Raw genomic sequence first — 26,697 nt, forward strand, 5'->3', positions numbered from 1 at the left:
CTGAGAACAGACCAGCCCTGACATCCAGTGCTGTTTGTGCATTCAAGTCATTGTGGTGATGTTGTTCTATGCACAGTTCCTTTCTCCTCTACAAAGCAGAACATGTAACACTGTCTCTCGTGCTTACTATTGATTAAAACTCCCTGAAACTTTGCTAGGTTTCCTCCTGATGAAAATGAGCATCACTTCGTTGCTGCTGTTATTCTGAGAACTCAAAGTCAAGTCTGAATTTTTAATGATATTTAGGTTGACTTTTCAGACGGGTGTGTGTTTTTCTTTCCTCTGATTCTTATCATTATGTCTGTTGACAATCTTTTGCTACTGAGGCTTCAATGTGGTTATAGATACTTTGTGTATATTTTGATATGTGCATATATACAGACATATGTATCTATTGGAAGATTTAAATACTTCATTTGAAGATGCAGAAATATATACTTGCATCAGTATTTGTGCTAGCACTCCTACCGTTTAATTCTTGGTCCTCTTGTGGCTCCTCCATGCAGTAAACCTGGAATGAGTCAACAACATCTTCCTTGTTCATACTCCAGTAAACTGCAATTGTGGTGCTGGTGGCAGAGTTCCATTCCTGAGGTTCTAGTCTGGGAGGCTGGGGAACTGAAATACATGCATGATTTACTATAGCTAATGTTGTTTTCATTGAAGAATTGTTTTACAAAAGTCACTTATGTTTGCTGAAAAGCAATTCCAACAATGCAGAAATACTCAGAGTGAAAGTAGGAGAGCCCCTTGTTTCCCACACCCAACCACAAGTATATTCCTTAGAAACAATCATGGTTACAGTTAAATGTGACCGAATGTCTTCTAGGTATTTTCATATATGTAAAAATGGATCCCAAACCAGAATCACTATATAATACTCTTCTATAGTCATATACCTACAGACAGATTGACACAAACAGATAGCTATAGCTAAGCATATACACAAAGAATATATGTAGTAACTTGGTTTTTTTAAAACAAAAAGTATCATTTTAGCTGGGCACTGGTGGTTCACATCTGTGTAATCCTAGCTACTCAAGAGGCTGAGATCTGAGGATCACAGTTCAAAGCCAGCCAGGGAACAGAAGTCCTTGAGACTCTTATCTCCAATTAACTACCAGAAAACCAGAAGTGGTACTATGGCTTAAAGTGGTAGGGTTCTACCCTTGGGCTGAAATGCTCAGGGAGAGTACCCAGGCCCAGTGTTCAAGCCCCACAACAGACCAAAAAGAGTATCATTTTTAGATAATACTGTATTTTTCTATATTAATATAAAGTCTATATTCACAACAGAGGCCAATAAAATTCTTTCACACATAGTTTCAACACCTTCAAGGCTAAAAAATGAATGATATAAAATAAATGCCAAAGTATACTTTTTGAAACTACTGTCCCATTTTCTCTTTCACATATGTACATCTATTGGTTTTTATTTTTGAGCTAGTACTGAGGCTTGAATTCAGAGCCTTATTCTCTTTCTTGGCTTTTCTGCTCAAGGCTAGTGCACTAACCCTTGAGCCACACTTCAGTTTCTGGCTTTTTTGCTGGTTAATTGGAGGTTGAGTCTCTTGAATTTAAACCATAATCCTTTGAGTTCAGGCTCCGGTGTAGACAGTATTACAAGTGTGAGCTACCAATGCCTAGCAGACTTCTTTAAAAATTAAAATTTAAAGGCTATATAGGAGGCAAATTTTCTTGATAATTAAATTACATAGAAGTTATAGACATCTACTATAATTCTGTTGTCAATTGTTCAAAAGTTTAATATTCTCAAGCATTTTGTTAGAGTTTAAAAGTTTATAATTAAACATGTCAAACATAATGGTTTATACTACTACATCATAAGTCAAATCAAGCTATGTAATTTTCTTTCAAAATTTATGACACAAAATCATTGAACATATTTTACAAGATAGAAGAAAAGGTTATTGCCATAGTTAAAAAGATCCCATGTCTTTAAATTTTTATGTGGTTTTTTTTTTTGCCCAGTCAACAATTTCCTTAGAGACAAGCTTACTGAAGTGACATTGCCATAATTTTCTAAGATAATTTTGTTAGAAAAGAAAAATAAATAAAAACAAAGGTCAGTTCAATAAGAAAATAAAAGTGAGGAAAAATGGATCTAAACAATGGGATACAATGAGACAAAGTGAAAAATATTCAATAAAGGTAAAGAGCTGAAGAAATGCAAAATTGTAAAAAAAATAAATAAATAAGTAGAGTAGAATGGACTCTATCCTTGGACTCCATGACAGAGAAGCAGGCCTGAAGTGAAATTCTAGATCCCCCACTAACTAGCTGCCTGTTTGCCAGTCTTCAAAATAAGAAACAGTAATAGGACCATTACTTCCTCGGATAAATAAAATAATATACAAGTAATTCAGGCAGCTCCTACTATCACTCCATGTATTTCTGTATTGTTTGAATTGCTTTCTAATATAATCTATATCAAGTGCTTAATAAATGTGTCTGCCACATAATCAGTGAACATATTCACAAGGTAAAGTGGTCTTGGTAGTAGCAGGAGAAAAATGGAAGGCAAAGGCATCAATCTCCCAAAGATGGAGGCTGGAGAAGTGACCTGCTATCTGGTACATCATAGAGGCCTTAGTGTTAAGATGTGCTGAGCAGACTCCATGTCTTGGTTGCCACAGTCTCTCCCTAGGGGCTGACAATGGTTCAGCCCATTATACTATTTTGACTTCTCAGAAGTTTTGTCTTCCAGAAGAGAATCAAGTGTCACAGTCTCAAGATATCCATCCAGATAGACATGATCAAGGAACTTTTCTTGGTACCCAGGTTTACAGAAGAACCAAACAAAATGTTGCCATGGCTGTCAGTGGCTTTGAAAGCAATGGTGGAGCCAGGCTGGGTGCCCCACACCTGTAATCCTGGCTACTCAGTAGGCTGAGATCTGAGGATCAAGTTTCAAAGCCAGCCTAGGCACAAAAGGACCTGAGATTCACCTCTAGAAAACGGGAAGTGGGGCTTGGCTAAGGGGTAAGGTGGTAGCCTTGAGCTGAAGAGCTCAGGGACAGTTCCCAGGTCAAGTTCAAACCACATGACCCACAAGAGAAAAAAAAAAGGAATGGTGGAGAGTTCTTTGTGAACCAAACAATAGAAATATTCTTCCTCCTTCTCATCCTCTTAAGCTATGTCTATTAAGCTATGTCTACATTTTTTTGATAGTCCTGGGCTTGAGCTCAGGGCCTGAGCATAATCCTTGGACTTTCTCAAGGCTAGAGCTCTACCACTTGAGCCTCAGCACCACTTCCGACTTTTTTCTATGTATGTGGTAACGAGGAATCAAACCCAGGTCTTCGTGCATGCTAGGCAAACACTCTACCACTAGGCCAAACTCCGGGCTCTGTGACCTCTTATCTCCAGTTAATCACCACGAAATGCCAGATGTGGAGCTGTGGCTCACATGGTAGAACACTAGCCTTGAGCAAAAAAGTTCAGGGACAGCACCCACACCCGGAGTTCAAACTCAGGAACATCACATGTACATTTTATTACTTTTTTTCATTACTTAGGAGCCAGAGTTAAGCAAGCACAGCCATCATAAGTTCCTGTTGTTTTGTTTTGGTTTGGTTTTTTGGGGGGGTGGCCTATATACTTCATGTAGATTTCTTTCTTTTATATAGATGATATACAGAAGGTCACCGTTACGTAAGTCAGGCAATTAGTACATTTCTTTTTGAACAGTGGTACCTCTTCCCTCATTTTTCTTCCAGTTTTGTCCCTCTCAACCTCCTTCCCCAAGAAGTTGTATAAATCATTTCCAACATAGTGTCTAGTAGCACTGCTGTGCTAGTTTCCCTTTGCCCCGCCATTTCTGTGCTCTTGCATGTATGCATATGTATGTGTGCTTGCGTGTTTCAAGTCCTATTTACTTGTTAATGTGGTCATGGATCTAGATGTGGGTATTCCAGACCCACAATTGGTTGAGTGTATGTGAATTGAAATGTACAAAGACTTTGAAGCAACCTAACCTTTCACACACGTATCCCCTACCATTTAGTCCTGAGCAATTCCCCTCTTTTCTTAACAATAAAATATACCTCCTAGGCCTAATGTGAGTTCAAAGATTAGATCTGAATAACCATCTCCACAGAGCCAGGCCTTCAAAAGATACAAAATAAGTGGCAGATGCTGCTGTTTGTCATGGGAAAATTCATATCCATTCTGTGTCTTTCTGCTTAGTTCTGGCATAGAGTCATCAGACCCACTTTTCAGGTAACAAATCAGGGCTTTGTATCTGTGCAACAGCCCCACACAGTACATTTACCATTCCCATGAGTCTCCCCCTACCACACCCCCAAAAAAGACAGCTTGGGCCTCTAGTACTGTATGTGTACTTTCCAAGCTTTATCCTTAACATTTCATGACAATTTAACTCTTTGACTTCTTAAAAGCAAAAATGGGGCCGGGAGTTTGGCCTAGTGGTAGAGTGCTTGCCTCGCCTGCTCAAAGACCTGGGTAGATTCCTCAGTACCACATACATAGAAAAAGCTGAAAGTGGTACTGTGGCTCAAGTGGTAGAGCTCTAGCCTTGAGAAAGTCCAAGGACAGTGTCAGACCCTAAGTTCAAACCCCAGGACTGGCAAAAAAAGAATACAAATGATCTGCTTTATTAATCAAGATTTCTTCATCTGAAATTACTGCCCTAGTTTAAACCTCCTATTTTTAAATGAATGAATTTGTTATTATATAAAAATTATTGGGGGCTATGGATGTGGTTCAAGTGGTAGTATGTTCACTTAGCAAACAGGAAGGAGATCTAGATTCAAACTATAGTATCTTAAAAGGAAAGAAGATAGAGAAAAGTCAGCAAAATTAAAAAGTTTTGTTTGGAGCTTTGTGGGTTTATATTGAGGGGTGAGGTTCTGTTTTTAAGACACAGTAACCTCTTAATAGTCATGAAACTAAAACTCTTTCCATAAGAATGAGTTTTAAATACAACTGCCATCTTAAAGGATACATGTTAAGCCAGGCTTAAACTCTAGGAATGGGCACTGGCCATGAGCTTTTTTGCTCAAGGTTAGCACTCTACCACTTTGAGCCACAGCACCACTTCTAGTTTTCCAGTGATTAATTGGAGATCAGAGTCTCCAATCAGGAGACTGATCAGTTTCCTGATCAGGCTGGCTTTGAACCACAATCCTCAGATCTCAGCCTCCTGAGTAGCTAAAATTATAGGCACCTGACACGAACCTCTCTTAAAGAGGATATTTAAGCACATTGCACAATAAGTGAAACATGATACCATGAAATGCAAAGCTCTGAGGAAGCTAAATAAGTTCCATTGTCTTATTTGTTAAAATAGAACAATAAAAAATATTTTGAAGACCAGCAGGATGCTTCTGACAGCTGAGTAGGAGGCTCCTGGATACAGACCATGATGCTGAGCTGTTAGTTCTCAAAACTAATCTGTTTTGTTTTGAGAAGAAAAAGAATTGAACTGAAGAAGGAAAAAGCAATCAAAGGAAAATTGTTACAATACATATATTTGATTTCTTTTTGCTTCCCTATCTGTCTGGCTGGTGGTACAAATTAAATAATTATTAGAATGACTGACAGACAGAAAGTGAGAGGGACCAGTGAAGGAAGGAAGGAAAGGGAGGAAGGAAGGGAGAGAGAAAGGAAGGAAGGAAGGAAGGAAGGAAGGAAGGAAGGAAGGAAGGAAGGAAGGAAGGAAGGAAGGAAGGCAGGCAGGCAGGCAGGCAGGCAGGCAGGCAGGCAGGCAGAGAGGGAAGGAGGGAGGGAGGGAGGGAGGGAAAGATACAGAGATGCATGATTCTACATAAATAACTTTTTCTTTTTGTGCCAGGCCTGGGGGCTTGAACCCAAAGCCTGGGTGCTATCCACAAACTGTTTTGCTTAAGGCCAGCACTCTACACTTGAACCACAGTTCTACTCTAGCTTTTTGGTGGTTAATTGGAGTTAAGAGATTCACAACTTTCCTGCCAAGGTTTCAAACCTAGATTTCAATATCTCAGCCTCCTGAGTAGCTAGGATTATGTGTGAGCCTCTAGTACCCAGACAATGTCCTATTTTGGGGGGGGCTTTCCTCTGTATTTATTTCACAACATATATGAATATATATATATATTACCTTTGTCATAATCACATTTGGAATATTCTCATTATCCATTCCCCCTACAAAGGTCCCCTGAATTTACAAGTTGCCAGTCTTCCATTTGCCTTTGATCCTGCTCATGGAAGATGTTCTCTGGGTTCCCATGCATTTACCTAACCTGTGCGTGGTCTACAGCTTGTTCATTTAATGAACTTCGTGGTGTCCTGTCCTTATTATCATAACAATGAGAATATTCACTAGGTTGAAGAACATATCAGGATACATTACTATTTCATTGATTGGAAATGTTGCTCTTTACTCGTCCTTTCACAGTTTCATGTGGATTTGTCTTAGATGGTGGACTCACAAACATTTTGCCCCAATTTGGCCTCAAACTGTAATTTTGTGTGTGTGTGATTCATTTTTTATTGTAAATGTATACAGGGGTTACAGTTACATTCACCAGGTAGTAGGTGCACTACTTCTCACACATTGATATCCCTTCTCAAGTTTTTGTCCCCATTTCCCTCCCCCAAACCCTCCCAATCATCTTGTTTTCCTCCCTTCCCTTTCCTATTTCAAATAAACAAATAAAGGTATATACAATATGCCAGGTAACAAAATCAGATACAATAACAATATGAGATTAACCAAAGGGCAACAAAGGAGAAGAGAAATAACATAGTACATTAAGAACAACCAGCACATGATTACGCAAAACCTAGATACATAAGGTCATATAGGATGAGGCTAAATGAAAGAACCTCCAGGATATGGAAACAATGTCCTATTTTTAAAAGAAAACAAACTAAAAAGAAGTTTTAGGATCCCTTGGCTACTTCTTTCTGCCTTTTTTTTTACCCCAATACAGTCATAAAGCTTCAAATAGAAACACAGTTTATCACTGAAATGGAATGCTGGTCACCTGCTTTATTTTGGAGTCTTGCTTTAAAATCTGCAACCAACACTTCTGTTTCCAGATATAGATATGTTTCAAAATAAACAAGTAAGAGCTGCCAAATTCTATCAAAGAATTAATATATCAAAAATGGTTACCAGCTACTTGTTTTTGGTCACTTCTCGCTGAGTTGTCATCATAATGTTCAAAAAGAGAAAAAGCAGCAGGCATGTTCTCCAAAGAAGCTGTTCTGTCCATCGCAGAAAGCAGCCTGCCGGGGAACAGACCTCCGTGTAAGTTAGGAAAGTACTAAACAACATGCAGAACAGAATCAACAACTGCTCAACAGGAAGCTGGGCCTGGTGGTGGTTTTATGAAGCAAAGCCCCACTATATTCCATTATGGCCTGACTTGTTGTCCATTTTTAACACCAGCATGTGAGAGGGGAAACAGACATCTTTCAGCAAATAGTGCCTACAATGGTGGTGATTCTTCTTTCTGTTAGTATTAGAGAAAAGAGCAAAACTAGAGAAATAATTGCATCTCCTTAGCAGAATAGCATTTCCAAAACAAAATGAGATATGCAAATATTGAGTCTAAATATATTTGACAGCATTTCTTAATTTAAGCATGGAAATGTTGAGAAAAATAATTTAATATGCAAGTGCTGTCCTTCTTGACACAATATAAAATGAAGAAAAGTGGCATGGTGGGAAAAAAGTAGATACTCATCATTCTTCTAAAAGGAACATTATACCTAGAGACAGAAGTTATCTGAGAACAGGAAAGTTGTTAGGTGTGTGTGTGTGTGTGTGTGTGTGTGTGTAACAGGATTTTTTTTTTGCCAGTCCTGGGCTTGAACTCAGGGCCTGAGCACTGTCCTTGGCCTTTCTCAAGGCTAGAGCTCTACCACTTGAGCAACACCGCCATTTCTGGCTTTTTCTATGTATGTGGTACTGAGAAATTGAACCTGGGTCTTTGTGCATGCTAGGCAAGTACTCTACCACTAGGCCAAACTCCCAGGCCCCTTTTCAGGATTTTTAATTGTTTATATCTCTCTACTAAATCCCAACATTTTCTTGTCAGTTCCACTTCAGAAAAATAAGAATTATCTGAAATACATTCTCTTTAGGTAATATGTAACTTTAGTAAAGATTAATTTGTTGCCAGTTAGACAATGAAGTAAAAATTAGTTAAAATCACACAAAATGAACAAGGGTCAGCACAAAACCAAATAGCTTTCAGTTCGCATTAGTGATATTCTAATGTTTTTTAAAAGTAAAAGTATGCTACGTTGTTTTTAATTAAAGCGCTCACAGTCTCATCTACAAATTTTTCTTACTGATTGTATCTTCCACAACTGAATAAAATATGAATAGTCTAATATTCATATATTGTCCATTGCATATGAAATGGCACTATAAAATCAAATTTTAATTTAAATGAGAGAGAGAGGGAGATACAAATATCACAAATACAGATACAGATACTACGTAAGGATGGAACCCAGGGCATTGTATTTAATAAGCAACCATTTGCTTATCAATATAAACACAAATGTTTGTATTTTTAATAAAACAAACAGAGCAGGTCAGGGTGTGAATGTCCAGCCTGAGGTGGCTCATAACAGCAAGTGCTAATGTACAGTCCACCCTGGATTTGGTATAGGACTTCAGAATTTTGGGTTACATAAATTATAAGTGATTAAATAGAGTCAGTTTGGGGAGCCACTGAGACCAAGAACAGAATAATAAGTCAGAGGTTCTCAACATTGCACATTAAAATCACCTAGGAAGCTATAAAAATGCCCAGGCCTGACAAGGAACATGGCCTAGTGGTAGAGTGCTTGCCTAGCATGCACAAAGCCCTGGGTTTGATTCCTGGGTACCCCATACACAGAAAAAAAAGCCAGAAGTGGTACTATGGCTCAAGTGGTAGAGTGCTAGCCTTAAGAAAGTGCAAGCACAGTGCTCAGGCCCTGAGTTCAAGCCCCAGGAATTACAAAAAATAAAAAATACCCAGGCCACACTTTGGATCAATTAATGAGAATCTCAGGAGATAAGATGTTTTAAGCCCCTCAGGTAATTCTATTCATGAGTCACCATTCTAAAACCCTTATTGCTTAATACAGATAGTAATGTGTAAATTATTCTTGTAAAACTTATTAGCAATAATCTGGTGAATGGAATGGGATTCATCTGTACAGCATCAGTTAAGAAAAAAAGAACAGGTTTCCTATCCATATCCATTCTCCTATGTCCTAATATATCACAGATACAAATTTCTGGTTTTACTTTATCTATTTGAGGATACTAATTGGAAGGCAGCCCAGGCAAACAAATCTAAGAGATTTTTATTTCCAACTAACCAGACAACAAACAGCCAGAACTGGAAGCATGGTTTAAATGGTACCAGCCATGGGAAAAGGTAGCAACTCAGGTAATACTTTTATTCCCTCAGGGCAACTCAGGAGTTTAAGCTCTAGTACTGGCACCCCCAAAAAAAAAATTCTTTTTTTTTTTTTGCCAGTCCTGGGCCTTGAACTCAGGGCTTGGGCACTGTTCTTAGGCTCTCAGGCTTTCTCAAGGCTAGAGTTCTACCACTTGAGCCACAGCACCACTTCTGGCTTTTTTCTATGTATGTGGTACTGAGGAATCAAACCCAGGTCTTTATGAATGCTAGGCAAGCACTCTACCACTAGGCTAAACTCCCAGCCTTTTTTTTCTTAAGTTAAACTTGAGAGTCTATGTAGAGACAGTGGTCAGGACTGAGAGGCAGCAATGGAAGAGGTGACCACTAATCAAGAGGCAATGTACTCATGGAGGACATGTTTAATCAAAACTCCTTGGTACAAGTATTTAACAATAATAAAAATACTAAAAATAAATAAAATCTAAAAAATAAAAATGTTATGTTAAAATAGTTTAAAAAACAATTAAGTTTACCCAGTAGGAAACTCCTCAGGACTTGCAATTAGGCAAAGGGTAATAGGGTTCAGATCTTAGTATTTTGCTCCAAAAGGTAAACCTAAATCTGATAGTATATAATTTTATAGACAACATTTTCTAATTTCTTATTGTTTTGCCTTTCAAAAGGTAAAGAATCTCTTAGATGGATCGTTTAAAGCATCAACAAAACAAAACCAAGAGTAAGATTCATTTAGGTTAGTGGACAGAGAGAGAAGATAAATATATGACTATCTCGTGAAGAGGAAATGAGGGAGCATGTCATTAGGATTGCATAATACATAAAATTGCTCGAGGCAGACATGAAGGATTCTTTTAAACTCTCATATTTAACCAATTAAGTCTAACTATCTATAAAAATTTTTGTATACAACTGACAGGAAAGATGGCCCACACTGAGTTGAAAATAAAGATTCTGTCTCAAGAAAGCAGTTGAAAATCTACATTATGATAATTGTTATTTAACTAAAGCACATGCAATTTTCTTTCAAAGCTATCATTTAGGTTTTAAAAGCACTGCGTCTCCAAGTGAAAATCCAACAGCTCACTAAATGTATTTTTTAATTGGCAGCTCCTTTTCTATAAAGCATCAAAATATTAAAAATAAAGCATCCAGGCATGCAATTCCCACTCATTATGGTTTATATACCTTTCATTGATTTCCTCAAATGACTTATGATGGAAGACAGAAAAAGAAAGAAGAGAGAGAAAAAAACTAATTAGCAACAAAAAGCAAAATAAGTGAAGTGAGCATTAAGATTACACATGATCCCTTAGCTTCCCTATGGCTGCTTTTCCTTGAGGCTTTAGTCTAGAAAACAGAGGAATGAGTATGCTCAGAGGGTTGGAAGGCCCGGTGTGGACATGAATGGGGGGGTATGTGTGTGGGGGGGTTAATCTGAACTTTGTCTCTGTTCTCTTTTTATGAACAAGGCAGCCAATGGGATTCATATTCTGCCTCTCTCCATTTGTTAACTAATGGTTTGGCTTCCAGAAGAGAATTCTCTGAAGCAAGCATAAATAACATAAATTTTCTCAATGTGGGATATATATCAAAAAAGGATAACCAGCAATTATGTGAGTGATACCTTCTTTATGCTTTCCTGTATTTTCTAATTTTTAGAAGAGATATAGATCTTTCTTATAAGCAGGAAAAAATGTTTTTTCTCCCAACTTATTTCCTACAAAGAAGAAAATATTTTTTTCTCAAAGAAAAGGTTTCCAGTACACACATAAAGCATTTTAATAATGCTATGCTTCCTAAGAGGCACTCAACTTAAAAATACCAGAGCTTTGTCTTGACTAAATAGAAAAAAACCCAATGACTCTAACTATCCTTTAGGGATGACCTGGTCCATTTGACCCAAATTTGCCCTGGCTAGGGTTGCTACAGAGACAATACCCATTTTGCGTTGTTCTATTTCCAGACTTCATTAGATGGTTATGGCGATGAGGACCTACAAATAGAGCTCCCTGCTCATTGGCCGCAGCAGCCCTTCGTCCTGTTTGACAATGGGCCTTCACTATTCCTGGTATGCCCTTGGCCCTGTAGAAGAACAGCATTGTGAATGCTGCAGAAGCAAGAGCTGCCTCTGGGTGCAGACTGACAATCCCCTTTCCACCAGTTCTCATCTGAATTAAGGACCACTTATGAAAACATTATTGAATTCCTGAGATACTGCAATTTATAACATCCTTTTTCACCTAAAAGTGTACCAAAATGTTATTCTCTGCCACTTGGCATGGAATATAAGGAACAGTCACTGTGAAAGGCCACCTCCAATTAGACAGTGGAGAGGACAGGCTTCAGAGCCACCAAGAGGATGCCAAACCCCAGCAGACAGGGTTGACACTGAGAAGGAAGACACAGCATGAATAAGGTTTCAAGGCTTTTTCCAAGGTGACCAATCCAGGGTGACAGAAGACTCATGCGCTAGCCTGAATCTATGGCCTTTCAGTTAGATCTGGAAATTCTGGCTTTCAGGTTTTGGAGGCCTTTTCTACAGACTGTTAAGTTAATTTTGATGTGTGTCTGTGTGTGTGTTTGACACAGGATTTCCCTGTAGACCAGAACTTACTACTCACTCTAAGCTCAAACTCAAATCCCTCCGGCCCCAAGGGCTGGGATGGCAGGTGGGAACCGCTCCACCTGACCTACAAGTGATTTTAAGAAACATTGAAAGATGAAGTTTTAAAAGAAGGCTGGTGCCAGAGTGAGTTCTGGGTATGGAGGCCCGTTTCCCTTTTGCTTACAGTCAGGAAGACAGTCTCATCAAGCTCTTCTGCTTCTCTCACAATGGTCTCTAAGGTGTCCTTGGCGGTGTCCATGCTCTGCAGAAAGCGGACCATCTGATCATGCAGGAACTCCATCTTCTTCTTCTTCACTTCCTCAAAGCTCTGGGCTTTCTCATCGTACTGTGCCAAAACTTTCTTCATCATTTCCTCATTCTGTTCTTCTAGCCTTTTCTCATTTTTGCTACAGTTTTCCTAGAGCATGGGAACAAAGACACTTCAGAATGACACAAGAAGTACAGATGTGACTCTTCCCAACTTTTTTCTTCCTTTTAAAGGAGGCATGACCTCTGATATCCTAATGAAAGAATCAAATTTTGAGTATATGATCTAAATTTCTAACTTACCAACTCCTTTGCCTTAATTAACTTTGCAAAACAATGCACTGTAAGAGGATCACCAAGACAGTTGTGGGGGCTGCATACATGGCTTAGTGCAGAATGTTTTGTCTAGCATTCACAATGCCAAGGATATCATCTTCAACACCACAAAAATAAATAAATAAATAAATAAATAAATAAATGTGCAGAGAGGGAAGATCCCAGCCATCAGATAGTAGAGAGCAGTTTGTTTTATTTCCAGCATCAACTAAAATGTTCTCCAGCGAGGGGACAGGGAAGCCTCCGCCAAAGAGAAACTTAATCACCCATCCGGATAAACCCAGCTGACTATCCTGTCTAAACGGGACACTTGGAGGAGGAGACAATAAAAAATCATTAGCTCATAGACCTACAACTGGAGTGTGGGGTTGTGCAGCCGCTCAGCTGTGGCCTGGAGCTCTCTACCACTCCTGGTTGATAAGTGGGGGTGTCAAGGCCATCTCTATACCAGGATGAAGCATTTCTACCCACTCCCTTCACTGTGGAGGATCAGGAACTATCTTCCAGGAGACAAAGTCTCATCCACTACAGTGGTACTGAGAGGCACTTGCTGACCTTGGGCACCAAAGAATGGACAGTAACTTGGAATAGTTCTTCAGGGTTATCCCAGTGAGTTCAATAATGTATTTAACTCTAAATTTCAGATTCTTGTATATGAAATGGATTCAAGAGCAACACCAATTCAAATGCTAATAATATGGATTCATTTGGGTAAAGTAGGTAAAGTATTTGCCTTATTTTGATAAGTTCCCAGTAAATATGTACGTTCAAGGACAAATCCTTGATCCTTGGGCAGGAAATAATCTCACTGATCACAGAGGGAAGACTCCAAGAGTTTTCTTTTGAAGAAACAAAACCACATATACAGTGGTGGCAGAAAACACATACATACATACATAGATACACACACACACACACACACACACACACACACACACACACACACACACACACACACACCAGTTCAGATCTTTTTAGCCCTGAATCACTTAGTGATAAATACTGTGAACAAACCAGGAAAGAATAAAAGGGATTTTGTGAACTTACCTCAATGGTATTAAAAAAGGATTCTATCTCACTAACAAAGGCTTCAATCCTCAAGGACTTTTCTTGTAAATTTTCAAGAAATTCTGCTAATTGAACCTGAAGAAAAGAAAATTTTTTAAAGATACTTGGAAAAAGAACTTCAAGGACTAGAATGCACTTGTTCTCTATAAATTTAAGGTACTGGGTAGATAATTCTATACTATACCATATTCACTAACAAGACAATCCTTTAGTTATTTTTGATGCTTCATCTAGACTGACTATAGGAAATGTTATATGATAAACAGGAGGTGCGCAACTACTGAAAATTACTTTAAATTTCTTTTTTTTTTGCCAGTCCTGGGCTTGAGCTCAGGGCCTGAGCACTGTCCTTGGACTTTCTCAAGGCTAGAGCTCTACCACTTGAGCCTCAGCACCACTTCTGGTTTTTTCTATGTATGTGGTACTGAGGAATCAAACCCAGGTCTTCATGCATGCTAGGCAAGCACTTTAACCACTAGGCCAAACTCCCGGCCCCTACTTTAAATTTCTTATGTGAGAAAGCTAAGATGGAGAACTTGAAGCATACTTATTTTAATGAACTTTGGGTGTAAAAGCTTTCTCCTTAGGCCTCAAATTTTTTTATAATTTTTTATTGTGATTAATAGAAGGGTTACATTATATTCACCAGATAGAAGGTGCATAACTTCACAAACATTGATATCCTTTCTCATGACATGGTCCCCATTTCCCTCCCACCCTCCTCCCACTTATCTTGATTTCCTCCCTTCCCTATCCAATTTCAAATAACCAATTAACCACATATAAAATATATCAGATAACAAGGTGAAATATTGTAACAATAGGAGATAACAAAGGGATGGCAAAAGAGACGAGAGATAACATAGTACATTAAGGACAACAGTCACTCATTATATGGCTTTTGTTTCCTCATCCTGGAGGTCCTTACATTTAGTGTCATACTATTTAGGCCTCGATTTTTACAACAGCCTTTTTGCTAAAGTGCTTCAATATGCCTGAGCGGTTTCCTCACATCTGTACATCTTGTGTGCATGAAGGGCTGGGGCGAGTACCATGCCACCAGCAGAAACCTACCACACCACAGGACCAACTATTAAAAAGTCCCAAGTTATGGCGACCTTCTCAAGACTTTAAATTCACAAAAGTTGACAACAAGATTAAAAAATAGGGCCAGGAGTTTGGCCTAGTTGTAGAGTGCCTGCCTAGCATGCATGAAGACCCAGGTTCGAGTCCTCGGTACCACATACATAGAAAAAGGCTGGAAGTGGTGCTGTGGCTCAAGTGGCAGAGTGCTAGCCTTGAGAAAAGCCCAAGAACAGTGCTCAGGCTCAAGCCCAGGACTGGCAAAAAATATATATATACATACACATATATATATATATATACATACATATATATATATGACAGGGAGCCAGTGGCTCACACCTGAAATCCTACCTACTCATGAGACCAAGAGCTGATTATTGGAGTTCAAAGCCAGCCTGGGCAGAAGTCCTCGTGAGACTCTTTTCTCCAATTAACCACTCAAAAATTGGATGTGGTGCTGTGGCTCAAAGTGGTAGAGCACTAGTCTTGAATAAAAGAACTCAAGGACAGTGCCCAGGCCCTGAGGTCAAGCCCCACAACGAACAACAACGAAGAAAGTATGAGTATGAGTATGGGGGGGGTATATTTTAGCTGTACTTACAAAACTTGCAGAACTCTACCTTGCTAAATGAAATAACAAAGCAGATTAACAGAGCTTCAGCCACCTGACTATCCCCATAGAACGGTGAAGACACTACATTGATGAGGCCTCTCTTCAGAATCTTCCCTGTCCTTCCCTCTACGGCACATACCTCCAGTGCCTCCCAGCCCCTAGGCTCCCATCAACAGGCTGCAATCTTTCTTTGGACTCCATCTTTCCAATGGTCTTCTCTATCTCTAGAATAGTCTCCTGACTCACTTAAGGGTCAGCCATGTTTTCAGAGACAGCTTCCTCAGTGTTCCTACTTCTATTCCACTTTTTCCCTCCAAAAAGTTGGTTTCTCAGAACATTGTATCCCATACACACAACCCGATATTGATTTGGGGGTCCTATGAGACCATCATTATTTTTTCTAAATTTTTCCTCTCAATTCTAATGATGAAAATCCTTCTGTTTGTAGAACAGGTCCATAAACAGAAAGAAAGAAGAGTGAAAGAAGAGAATGAATGATGAACAAAAGTATATGCAGCAATGAGTGCTTATAGAAATATAAAAATCCATCTATAAAATGCTAGAGAATTCTCAACAAACTTTTTTTCAAATTGAATTTTATTTTCAAAAAGTTATCAACCAACTGATATTCTTCATGGTTGATATAACATAATGAAGCAATTTTCTCTGGCTTTAGCCAACTAGTTTGTAATTTCTCTTCATATGCCTTCTTTAGAGAAGCTCAAGGAGAGGGAAAACACTCAAAGGTCTTTAAGCAGGTAACATCTCTACATTTGAAAATTGTCAATTAACAATATTTAGAAAATTAATTTTTAGTTCCCAAAACTCAAAGATGAACAAAATATAATTAAGAAATCTGAAATATCTGCTTCTTTCTTCTGACAGTATCTGGTAACTTGTTCCTTAACAAGTAAGTATCACTATGAAATGGACTACTCAGCTTCCAGAATAGCTACGATTGCAAGTGTGACCCACAGACATCCAGCTTATTTGTCATTTTTGAAAATGTAAAAAAGATCATACCTTTACAATGACAAGCCCCTCATAGGTAATGATCCTGTTATTTCTTGCTATCCCTAGGATTTAGAAAAATGCCTGGCACATAGTATATATACAACAAATACTTGTCAAACTGATCTTTTTTTTTTTATGTGCCAGTCCTGGGACTTGAACTCAGAGTCTAAGCTCTGTCGCTGAGCTCTTCCATTCAAGGTAGGGCTCTACCACTCAAGACACAACTCTACTTCCTGCTTTTTTGGTGTTTTCAGACATGTAGAGTTTTCCAGACCTTCCTTACTAGACTGGCTTCAGATCACAATCCTCGGATCTCAGCTTCCTGAGTAACGAGGATTACAAATATGAGCCAGTGGTGCCCACTCTGTCAAACCAATCTTAACTAAATTCTTAGATAAGCCTTCTCAGTTATCCTTCTGACTACTTTGCTTAAAGATGAATGTACTAAATAAATATCAGTCACTTGTTTAATTGAGAAAATATAAAAGTAAACATATTATTTGCTTTAAAATGGATTTACCTTAACAGCACTTATTGCTGTGTCAAGCTGTGAAATCTCGTGGTCTTTGTGGGTGTCAAATGCCTTGTCCATTGCAGAAATTAGGGTTTTGCAGGTATAACAATATACTTCAACCTGGGACCTTTTTGGTTCCTTCTGTGCCTTCTCAGCCACTAACGCTGATGCTAAAGGTTCTTCTGTCCTCTTTCCACCCAACTCTTCCTGTTCAGCAGACACAGCTCGTTCTGCCTCTCTTGTAAATTCGTGTTTCTTGAGGTGTTCAAATGACTCCTTTTCTTGGGATAACACATCTTCAGATGTGGATTCTGAACGTAGTTCTTCTGCTAAAATGTTTTGACTGACTACTTCATAATTCACAGACTCAACAAATTCATATTCATCCTGTACAGGGCTATTGCGGAGTCTCTCTTCCCGTGGCTCAGCTGGGGCCAGTATTCTAGTCCCTTCTTGTGGTGTTTCCTGAATATAGGTTGCACCACAAGCAAATTCTTCCTCTGGGAAAGATTCTTGAACTGGGACATTCAAATTGACCTCTAGACTGGCATTTCCTACCTCATTGTCCTGACTATTTGGTTCCTCTGCACTCTCTAGAACTTGATGGGTGTCTTGGAATGGAACTGCATAACTCATTTTTTGAGTAACCACTCTGACTTCCTCGGCTATAGGCGCGTTCCTCTGTGTTGCCACGTCGTCAAGCGTTACCGTACCACCTCCTGGTTCTTGTTCTCTATAAATAGCCTTTGATTCTTCCTCCAGACTCTTTTCCCAAATAGTTCCAGGCTTCCCCCAAATTTCTCCTTCTGCAGCTATCAGTTGGTATGAGTCATCCTTAACAACTGGTTTTTCTTCTAGACCTTTGCCTTGGTCCTTTTGAGTAACAGATGTGTCAAGAAGACTGTCATCCCTGAGTGTATACTTCTCAAAATACATTCCTGTGCCATCGTCAGTGTCAGGATGTCTGCTCAGAAGTGATGTCTCAGAATTCACACTGTCACATTCAGAAGCTGTTGCACCTTCTCTCCTCTCCTGCCCAGCTGCCTCTTCATACAGATCCTTATGTAAAAATGCCAGTGCAGGTGGCTCTTCCACAGTTTGGACAGTGGTAGGAAATATGTGAGATCTTGACAAAACTCCTTCTTCTACATCAAATAAAGGCATCCCAGGTGACCTAGAGGCCACATCTCTGTTCATGCCCTTTGAAACAGTGCCATCAGCCAATTCTTGGATAACCAAAGACTTTTGTGTCTCTGGGTGAGCTAATTTTTTGTGATCCTTTTCTAATCCATAAAAGCTTTCATCTGATTTCACCAAGTCATATTCATGTTCTGGGGCATCATGCTGTGAACTTTCTGGGAAAGTTTCTTCTCTTGTTGTCTTTGGGAGTTCTTCAGTTGTTAATTTCCATGGAGTTTTCTGTTTTTCTGGATCTGGAGAGATGTTATAATCAATCAAAGTATATTTTTCAAAATAATCTTCTTCACTGGGAATTGTCTGCTGAGTAAAAATTAAATCACCTGTCTGTGGATTGGTAGCCCAATCCTCTTTTGTTTCACGAGTTTCCTTCTGTTCACTTTCCATCAATGGCATTACTTTTCTATCAGAATCATTGAAGTTACCCTTTAGTGTTTCATCGGGAACAACTGCCTCACTCTCCTCATGGAGGGATATTGTTTTAAATGAGCCTTTCTCTGGCAAATATTCTAATTTATCTGGCATTTGTTCACTTTCTTCCTGATCCACTGAAGGAATAAAGTCAGGAGCATGAATATTCAGTATCTCACAACCTTCAGAAATGATACTGAAGGCACTCTTCTGATCTTCTGAAAGTCCAGCTGGCTTACTAGTTGCTGTAAATTCTTCCTCTTTTGCATATATGCCTTCAGGCTTCTTGGACATTCCCTTGGTAGAAGTCATTTCATCTACAGTGATTGCTGATGCATTATTTATAAATTGAGCGTAATTGCTTGTTGCTGAAGAATGCAGTTCACTTATGTGGGCATCTCCTCCCATTTCGAAATGGTGCTTTGAAACAAGAATGGACTGTTTAGGAATCTCAGATGGATGGTCTTTAAATATTTGCATAGTATGGACAGTAGGCCTATCTGGAGTTAATTCTGACCATGGAACTTCTTGTTTCTTCACTGTACTAATTTCTGGAGACATTTCTGAAACAAAAGGTTGTGACTTTCCCAGTGACAGCAAATATGGTGGCGTTTCTAATTTCTTTGTTTCATCAGAAGGAAGATCTAGAGTCATTTCAGATCCTGCAGGTGGAGGACCTTGCTTTATGCTTTCATTTGTGATAGCTACTGAACCATCATTGAATACCTCTGATATGGTGAATTTTTCCTCTTTGAGACTTGGCATGACTTTTTCCCTACTTGACTTTTCTAATACCACGTGGCCTTTCTGAGGTACTGAGTGGTTATCTATTTCATCACGATGAGGAACCACAGGGCAAAAGACCTTGGTTTTCTCCATCAAAGCTTTACTTTCTTCTGATGGATGAGGTTGAGTTTCAACTGTCTTTATTTCTCTGGTTTCTGGGTGAGCCTCTGAGAGCATGCTTTCTGGTTTTTCAGTGATTGGTGGTATTTTAATAGATGAAAGTGGTTGAAGTTCATCTAAAGAATTACCTAAGGAGACAGGTGGTTCTTTGAGCACAGATCTGGCTATACTCAAAGAATCTGGTTGACTTTCCTGCTTCTTTCCTTCTGAAAACACCTGTCCCTGCATGTCTTTTTCTTCTCTTTCCTCCTCAGAACCAATAATAATATCAGACTTTCCCTTGTGTTCTTTTGAATAGATGTGCTCCAGCCTCACAGCTGTACTTGATTCCTCTAGTTGAATAGGTCTAAAGTCAGGTATCATTTGCAATTCCTCTATTCCTTTATTTGCTCTATGCTCAGAGGAAACCATCACTTCTTGTTTCTCTACGATCTCCTTCTTTTCTGTCAAGGCAGACCATAGAGGCTCCATGATATCCTTCTTCTCTTCAGAATGCCTCAAAGTAGATTTGGGTATTTCCTTCTCTAACCTGTTCTCGCCAAGATCAACTAAGCTGTCTTTTGATTCTTGTACTGACAAAATTATTTGTTCTAACTTCTCTGATTCCATCATTGTATTTTTACCAGCCAAGTTAGATGGAGTTTCTTTGTGCTGTTGTGGTGTCTTATCTACCACATCAAAGGAAATATATGATTTTTCTTTTTGATCACCAACTGGCTCTTCCTTAAGAATACCAACATTCCATGAAGATGAAGGAATGCTTGCTGGCTTCTGGTGGCTTTTACTCTCAGTAACAGGCACATTTTTTGTTTCTCCCATAACTGATTTCTCACCCATAGGGGAATAAGGTCGAATTCCAAGATTTTCCTCAACATCAGACATAACTACCTCTATGTCCACTTTCTCTGAATAGTCTAAGATTTCTTTCTTCTCATCATCTTTACTATAAAACTCAACATTGGATTGGGGCTGTTTCAAAGCTTCCATATTTGATAAAGATAGAAAGTTTTCTTTAAGGTCTTGACCTTCTTCAGACTTAACTGCAGTATCTCTGTATTCTTCATCAATTTTAAGTTTTGCCCCTGGTACTGAAATATCAGCTGTTTTCCCACTTGTACCAGCAACAGGAGGACTTGCACACTCAGGCTCTACTGTGGTCACTACTGTTTTATCTACTGAGGGACTTGGCTGTGTTTCTAAATCTTTTTCAACAACTTTGTCTTCTGAAGTGCTTGATCCAAAGAATAAACTAGACATCCAGGAGGTGAAAGATGAAATTCCTTTCTTGCCCTTTTCCTCAGGGAATCTTTGCTCAACCACTTTAGGCTTTGGGGGAAGCTTTTGTGTCACCTCAGGTGTCTCTGGGGGTTGAGATTCCTCATTTGCTTGGATCAAGGGGGTGGCTTTTCTTCGTGCGGGTATTTCAGGAGCCAGTTTCCTTCCCTCGTTCATATTATCTACAACCTTTGACTGAACCATTTTTGATTCTGCAAGTGACTTCTCTCTGGGTAGAGGAGATGTGCTCCTGTGGGCTTCATTTTCATTGCCTTCTGCCAGGGAATGGACTGCTTTCACCAGAGAGAGGCCAGTGCCTGGTTCTACTTCTTCCATTGATGGGCCAGTCACTACTTTCTGGAGTGTTTGTTCAGGATGTAGTTTGATTTTTTCATGGTTTTCTTCTTTGGAAGGCTTGGAAAAGTCACTGTTTACTTTCTCCAATATCAAGCTTTCCTTCCCCGTGAGAGAATGGATCTGTTTCTCCTCTGCTACATTTTTCTCTCTACTTGGTACTGGAGCCAAATACGCTTCTTCAGAAAAGTAAGTTTTAGTTGCTAAAACAAAACCATCACTATTGGGGGTACTGAGAGCAGATACTGATTCTTGTAATTCAGCAGAATGTGGCAGAGCTTGCTTTGTGATTTCACATGTCTGATCCTCATTGGATGCAGCAGCCTTGGGCTGCTCTGTCATCGGAGCATTGCTGCCAGAGGAAGCCAGCTGCTCAGACTCTCTTCTTCCTCCTTCATGTTGACCAGCCAAATTATCTGGCTTTTCCAGCATCCTGTTATCATCCTTTGGAAAAAGAAAAGACTCTTTTATGGTGGCTTCTTTCACATCTGCAGGCTCAATGGAAATAAATGATTTTGATTGTTCCATGGGAAAATTCTCTTTCATAAATAAAAATTGTTTGGCACCCAGATCTGGCTGATCTGTATGAGAGCTGCTCACATTGGGCAATTTAACAGCTTGATCTGAATGAAGTGCTTTTTCGGGCTTCTTTTGTTCCATAAGAAGGTCAGAGGAAACAATTCTTGCTGGTTTTGTAGCAGACTCGTGAAGTTCCATGTTTCCTTCATTTCCTTCTCCACTGTAACTAAGTTCAGTTAGGCTCTCATCTAAAACAGAATCTCCAGTTTCAGTTACAAGAGATTTTAGTGCTTCTATACCTATGGACCCACTTTGCCTACTTAAACTATCAGGCAATTCTGACCTAACATTTGGTAGTTCTGCTAAGTGGGGTGGCTTATCTTTCTTCTCATGCTCTCTAGGAAGCTCTGCCATAGAGAGTCTTTCTTTTCCTGACAAGAGATCTTCCTGCGTCAAAGAAGATTCTTCATCTCCCTGTTTGTTTTTGTCATCTCCAAGAGTCAGCAATGTTGGTGCTAAATCTTCTGACACTACATTTTCAAACTTTGGAGAAGAAATAGTTGTCTCCTCATTTTTGCTTTTTGGAATTACATGTTTAGGTACAGGTGACACATTTTGTGCTAAAGAAAGTCTGGTTTCTTCTTTCTTTATCTCACCATCTAAGTCAAGTGAAAGAGAAGGTTTTGGCTTTGATGCCTCTGAGGAAGGCACCAAGTTCTTTTGCTGTGATGAATCCAAATGTTCAGTGGTGAGGCCTACAGACAATGAGAGACCTTGTTTGTCTTCCATTCTTGATTTTTCAGATACATCCCCATGCTGAGAGGATGACACGTTAGATACTAGCATCTCTGGTTTAATTTCTTCTGTTTCTACTTTTGACAAAATAGAGGTCTCTGTTACAGAAGATCTATTTGGAGTTGAATCAAATTTAATTTCTTTCTCTGATTCTGACCAAGTTGAATCTTTGGGTAAAGAAGTGTCAACAAAAGAAGCACTTTTCATTATTTTTTCTTCTTTTAGAATAGAATGCTCATCTATCAATGTTATGGTTGGTGGCAAGCCGCTCCCTTCATCTGTTCCTACTTTTGCTAAACCTGCATGTTCTACAGGGGTAGCAAGAGATGAATCTGTCAGGATATTTTCCCTTGCTGTGTTGGTTATGCTTGAATCAAGCTTAGTTGCAGGTACCGTGGTTGTTGAGAGGCTGGGTTCAGCTCTTTCCTTAATGTCTTCTGGCAAAGCTGAAAGGGTTGGTGCAGGTGGAACATGTTCAAATCCCTTTCCTGTTTCTGCTGAGGCTGAGTGAAACTCTCCCGATATTTCGGAATCAAGTTTCACTTCCATTTTCACTCCAGGGAAAATTTCAGGTCCAGAAATAGATGCTTCCTTTGGAGGTGAGGATGGTTTTGCTACTTCAGGCTCATTCTTTGACAACCTTCTGTGTTCTAGTTCAGAAGTCACAGTTGGTGCTATACTAGGTTTGACATCCTGTGTTGGCTTCTCTACCAAGTCAGGCAAAGCAGAATATTTCATCCCAGATTCTGGGATATTTGGAGGCTGAGATCCTGGTTTTTGATCCTGTGACCCATGTGCTGTAGCTGTTTGAGAACTGGAAATGGTTTCTTCCTCTCTGATTTTTGGCAAAGCCATCTGTTCCTCTTCAGCTTTTAGAATGAGTAATGCTTCAGGCTCCTGTGCTTCCTTTGCATGGACTGAATCGGGTGAAACTGAAAACTGAGACATGGGTGAAATAAGTTTAGTTTGGCCCTTTGCCATAGATGGTTGCTCAGGTGAAAAGAAAGGTATTGTGGCTGCTGATGAACTGACCTTCATTTCTCCCTTCTCTGATCCCCCAGTCAAAGATGGTAGAACCATGTCTTCAGGTTCAGATGACTGAGTTTTCTGCTGCTGTGCCAAAATGAGATATTCAGATACAGATGTGGACGTTGTTCGAGCATCTGACTTGCCTTCTGCTTGATCAACTGTATTTACTGCAGGCAGCAGGCTTGAGTCTTCAGGCTCAGACGTGACATAGAAAGGTTCAGATATGTGCTCAGGGACTGGTGTAGCAGCTGTTGATCCCATCTCTTCCTGCTCTGCTTCTGGAAAGTAGGAATACCCTGAAGCAGACCCTACAGTTAATAGTGGATCTGGCTCAATTTCATTTTTCTCTGTGTCTGGAATTCTATAGGGTGGGATTGAAACTTGTGATGCTGAATCTGGAGAAAACAGTTCAGCTTCTTCAGTGTCTTCATCTGACAAAACAGTTTGTTCTGATGGTGATGTTAAACATACTGGTGAATCACATTCAAGTTCCCTTTTCTCTGTTTCCTGAGTGGCATAGGGTGAAAATGAGAATTCTGATGCAAATGCAGAATCTGGAGAAAAGGGGCCAATGTCTTCTTGTTGTTGATCTGATAGATTCGTAGGGGAAGGGACACTTTTTAGATGTAGAGGGAATCTCTGAGTAATTTCTTCCTCCTGGGGTTCTGGTGTTGTGTAAGGGGGTACTGAGAAATCAGAAGTGGAAATGGAAGAAGGTGAAAAACGTTCTGTTTCTATTATCTCTTCTGATAAGGCTGCATCCTCAGAAGGAGTGGCTGAAGGTGGTGAGGCCTGGCATTCAGAAGTCATCTCAGGCATGAGTGGTGAGAAAGTGGATTGAGAGGCAGATGATATATGTGGAAAATACAGGCCTTCTTCCTTTTCTTCTTCAGACAAATCTATGTGCTCAGAAATGCCTTTTTGGCCTACTTGGGGCACCTCATCCATTATCTTCTGTTGGGGTTCCTGTGTGACTTTTGGTGAGTGCATAGATTTGGAGGTCAGTTTTAAATCTGCTGTGCAATGCTCACTCCCTAGGTGCTCTTCATCAGGTAAGACTGCTTGTTCTGACATAGCAGCAGCAGGCAGTGGTGACTGGCTGGTATAAGTTGTCTCCGCTGTGGGTGGTGACAGAGAACGCTCAGAAGTAGAGGTCACAGTGGGGGGATATGGAAGCGTATCTTCCTTCTCTCCTCCTGACAGAATGATGGGCTCAAAACCTGGGGGTTTTAATATGGCCTTATGATCAGTTGTTTTCTTCAGTGAGTTTTGGGTTGCAGGGGATGGAAGTGAATACTCAGAAGCAGATATGGAGTCTGGTGTGTCAGGCCCACTCTCAGAGGCTTCATCTCCTGATAGGACCTCTGGTGTCACTGATGAAAACAATGGGGACTGGCATTCAGAGATTGTCTCGGTGGTCGGTGGTGACAGAGAGCGTTCAGACACGGGGGCCAAAGCCGGAGAATAAGACTCCAAGTCCTCATGCTCTTCTCCCAACAAAACTGCTTTTGCAGTGGATGGAGAAACTGCCTCAACTTCCTGCTTCTCTTGTTCACGGTTCAAGTCTTGTGGAACTGAATACTCAGAGGCAAAAGCAGAATCGGTAGAAACAGACTCATTTTCCTCTCCTTCTTCCTCAGACAAAGCGACCTGTTCAGGTGGGGATGTTGTCTCTAAAGCTAGAGGGAGCTTCTCTTCTTCATACTCCACCACTTCAGGAGACAAATGTGATGGGAATGGCTTCTCCAAAAGCAATGGACTTTCTGGGGAATCAAGTTCTATGATCTCTTCTGCTAAATCAGAGTCTTCAAGTTCAGTAGTAGCAGCTGCTGGTAAAGACTTATCTACTTCCTCTTTCCCTGGTTCTTGCAATGTTGGAGAGATGAATGGCTCAGGCACATGTTCCTCCTTCTCTCCTTGAGCACTGGGATGAGGAGTCAAGTGTTCAGAGACTGCTTCTGCACTATCTAGCGAGGTCAGCTCCAGTTCCTCTTCACCTGGCCCCAACACTTCCTGGGTAGATGTTACCAGGCCTGGTGTCCCCAGAGAATCCTCCTCTGCTTCCAGTGCCACAGAATGGTCAGCAGAAAATTCATCTTCCTTCTTTCCTTCATCAGTGAAAGGTGGAGAGATAGAAGAGTCAATCTTTGATGATTCAAAATCTTGTGAATCCGGCTTCAATTCTTCCTTTGCTGTTTCCAGGAATGCAGTGGCAGGTGAAAGAGAGGAGGGCTCTTTTTCGTGAGTTTCTGTCTCATCCTCCGACTCTTGTGGTCCTGACTGTGGAGGTCTGAGTTTTCCTTGTTCTGTAGTATCATTCCTTGCATGGGAAGAATCTGTGTACTTGGTACTTGGTTTGGCGATTAGCGGTGAATCAACGTAAGATTTCTTCTGCTCCTCATGACTGAATAATGAAGTGAATGACTTGGTTCCCTTGGAGAGGGCACCTCTCCAGGGTGGAGCAAGCTCTTTCCCTTTATCCTCTTCTATGCTTTGGGCTACTGAGTTGCCTCTTTTCGAAATACTAAAATCACGATTGTTCAAATCTGGCTCTAGACTAATGGATGCATCTTTTCCTTTCCTATAATGTATCTCTTTAATTACATAACCCTTTGGCAATGTTCCATAAAATTGTAGAGGAATTAGTTCTTCTTTTACTGAATTAAACATCTTGATTTTATATTGCACTGTTCCGATGTAGACAGGCCTTAACACTAATGGCTTGTGTTCTTTGTATATTGCTCCAGTAATAGGAGGAGTATTTGAGGTGGTCTTCTTTTTTCTTATTTTATCATAAATGCCAGTGGATGACTTCTCTTTCTCTGTGGTTAGTGCTTGGCTTTCTGAAATTAAAGGATTGTCTTTTTTGTGAGCTGGAAGATCTTGGGATTCCAAAGAATTTCGTTTTTTACTGCCTTTCCGACGCAATGATGGTGAACCATGTTTTGACTTATGATTTCTCTTCCGAGTCTTCTTAACTTCATCCACAATGAAGGAAATATTTCCTGGAGGAGAATTCAAAGTTGACCCTTCCAGACTACACACACCGGAAGTCTGACTTTCTTCTGAGGCCCAAGGAGTAGAAGATCTACTTGAGTTGGTCTCCCAGGTGATTCCACTGTCTTCCCATTGAACCATCACCATGGAGAAGGAGGGGTCAGAGATGATACACTCCTCCTTGGTCTTGCCCTCTCCATCCTGGTCTGATAACCTATAGTGAATAACACCATCAATACTCATATTAATTATTAAAATAAATATACTTTAACAAAGGATTCATGTGCAATTAAAATAT

At 39.9% G+C, this 26,697-nt stretch overlaps 1 protein-coding gene across 2 annotated transcripts in view; it reads right to left on the bottom strand.

Annotated features, from left to right (window-relative positions):
- The window catches only part of Cmya5 (cardiomyopathy associated 5), a 91,005-nt gene that overhangs the window by 22,518 nt on the left and 41,790 nt on the right, over positions 1-26,697 (bottom strand). For both annotated transcript variants that reach the window (XM_090331122.1, XM_090331121.1), the window contains 6 exons: positions 16,923-26,613; positions 13,669-13,764; positions 12,203-12,436; positions 10,599-10,621; positions 7,142-7,254; positions 469-618 (listed from right to left, as the gene is read on the bottom strand). In XM_090331122.1, the coding sequence (XP_090187248.1) occupies positions 469-618; positions 7,142-7,254; positions 10,599-10,621; positions 12,203-12,436; positions 13,669-13,764; positions 16,923-26,613 (10,307 nt within the window). The remainder of the gene's footprint in view (positions 1-468; positions 619-7,141; positions 7,255-10,598; positions 10,622-12,202; positions 12,437-13,668; positions 13,765-16,922; positions 26,614-26,697) is intronic.

The sequence above is a fragment of the Megascapheus bottae genome, chromosome 4 (assembly GCF_031878675.1).
Source record: "Megascapheus bottae isolate mThoBot1 chromosome 4, mThoBot2.hap1, whole genome shotgun sequence".
NCBI lineage: Eukaryota > Metazoa > Chordata > Mammalia > Rodentia > Geomyidae > Megascapheus > Megascapheus bottae.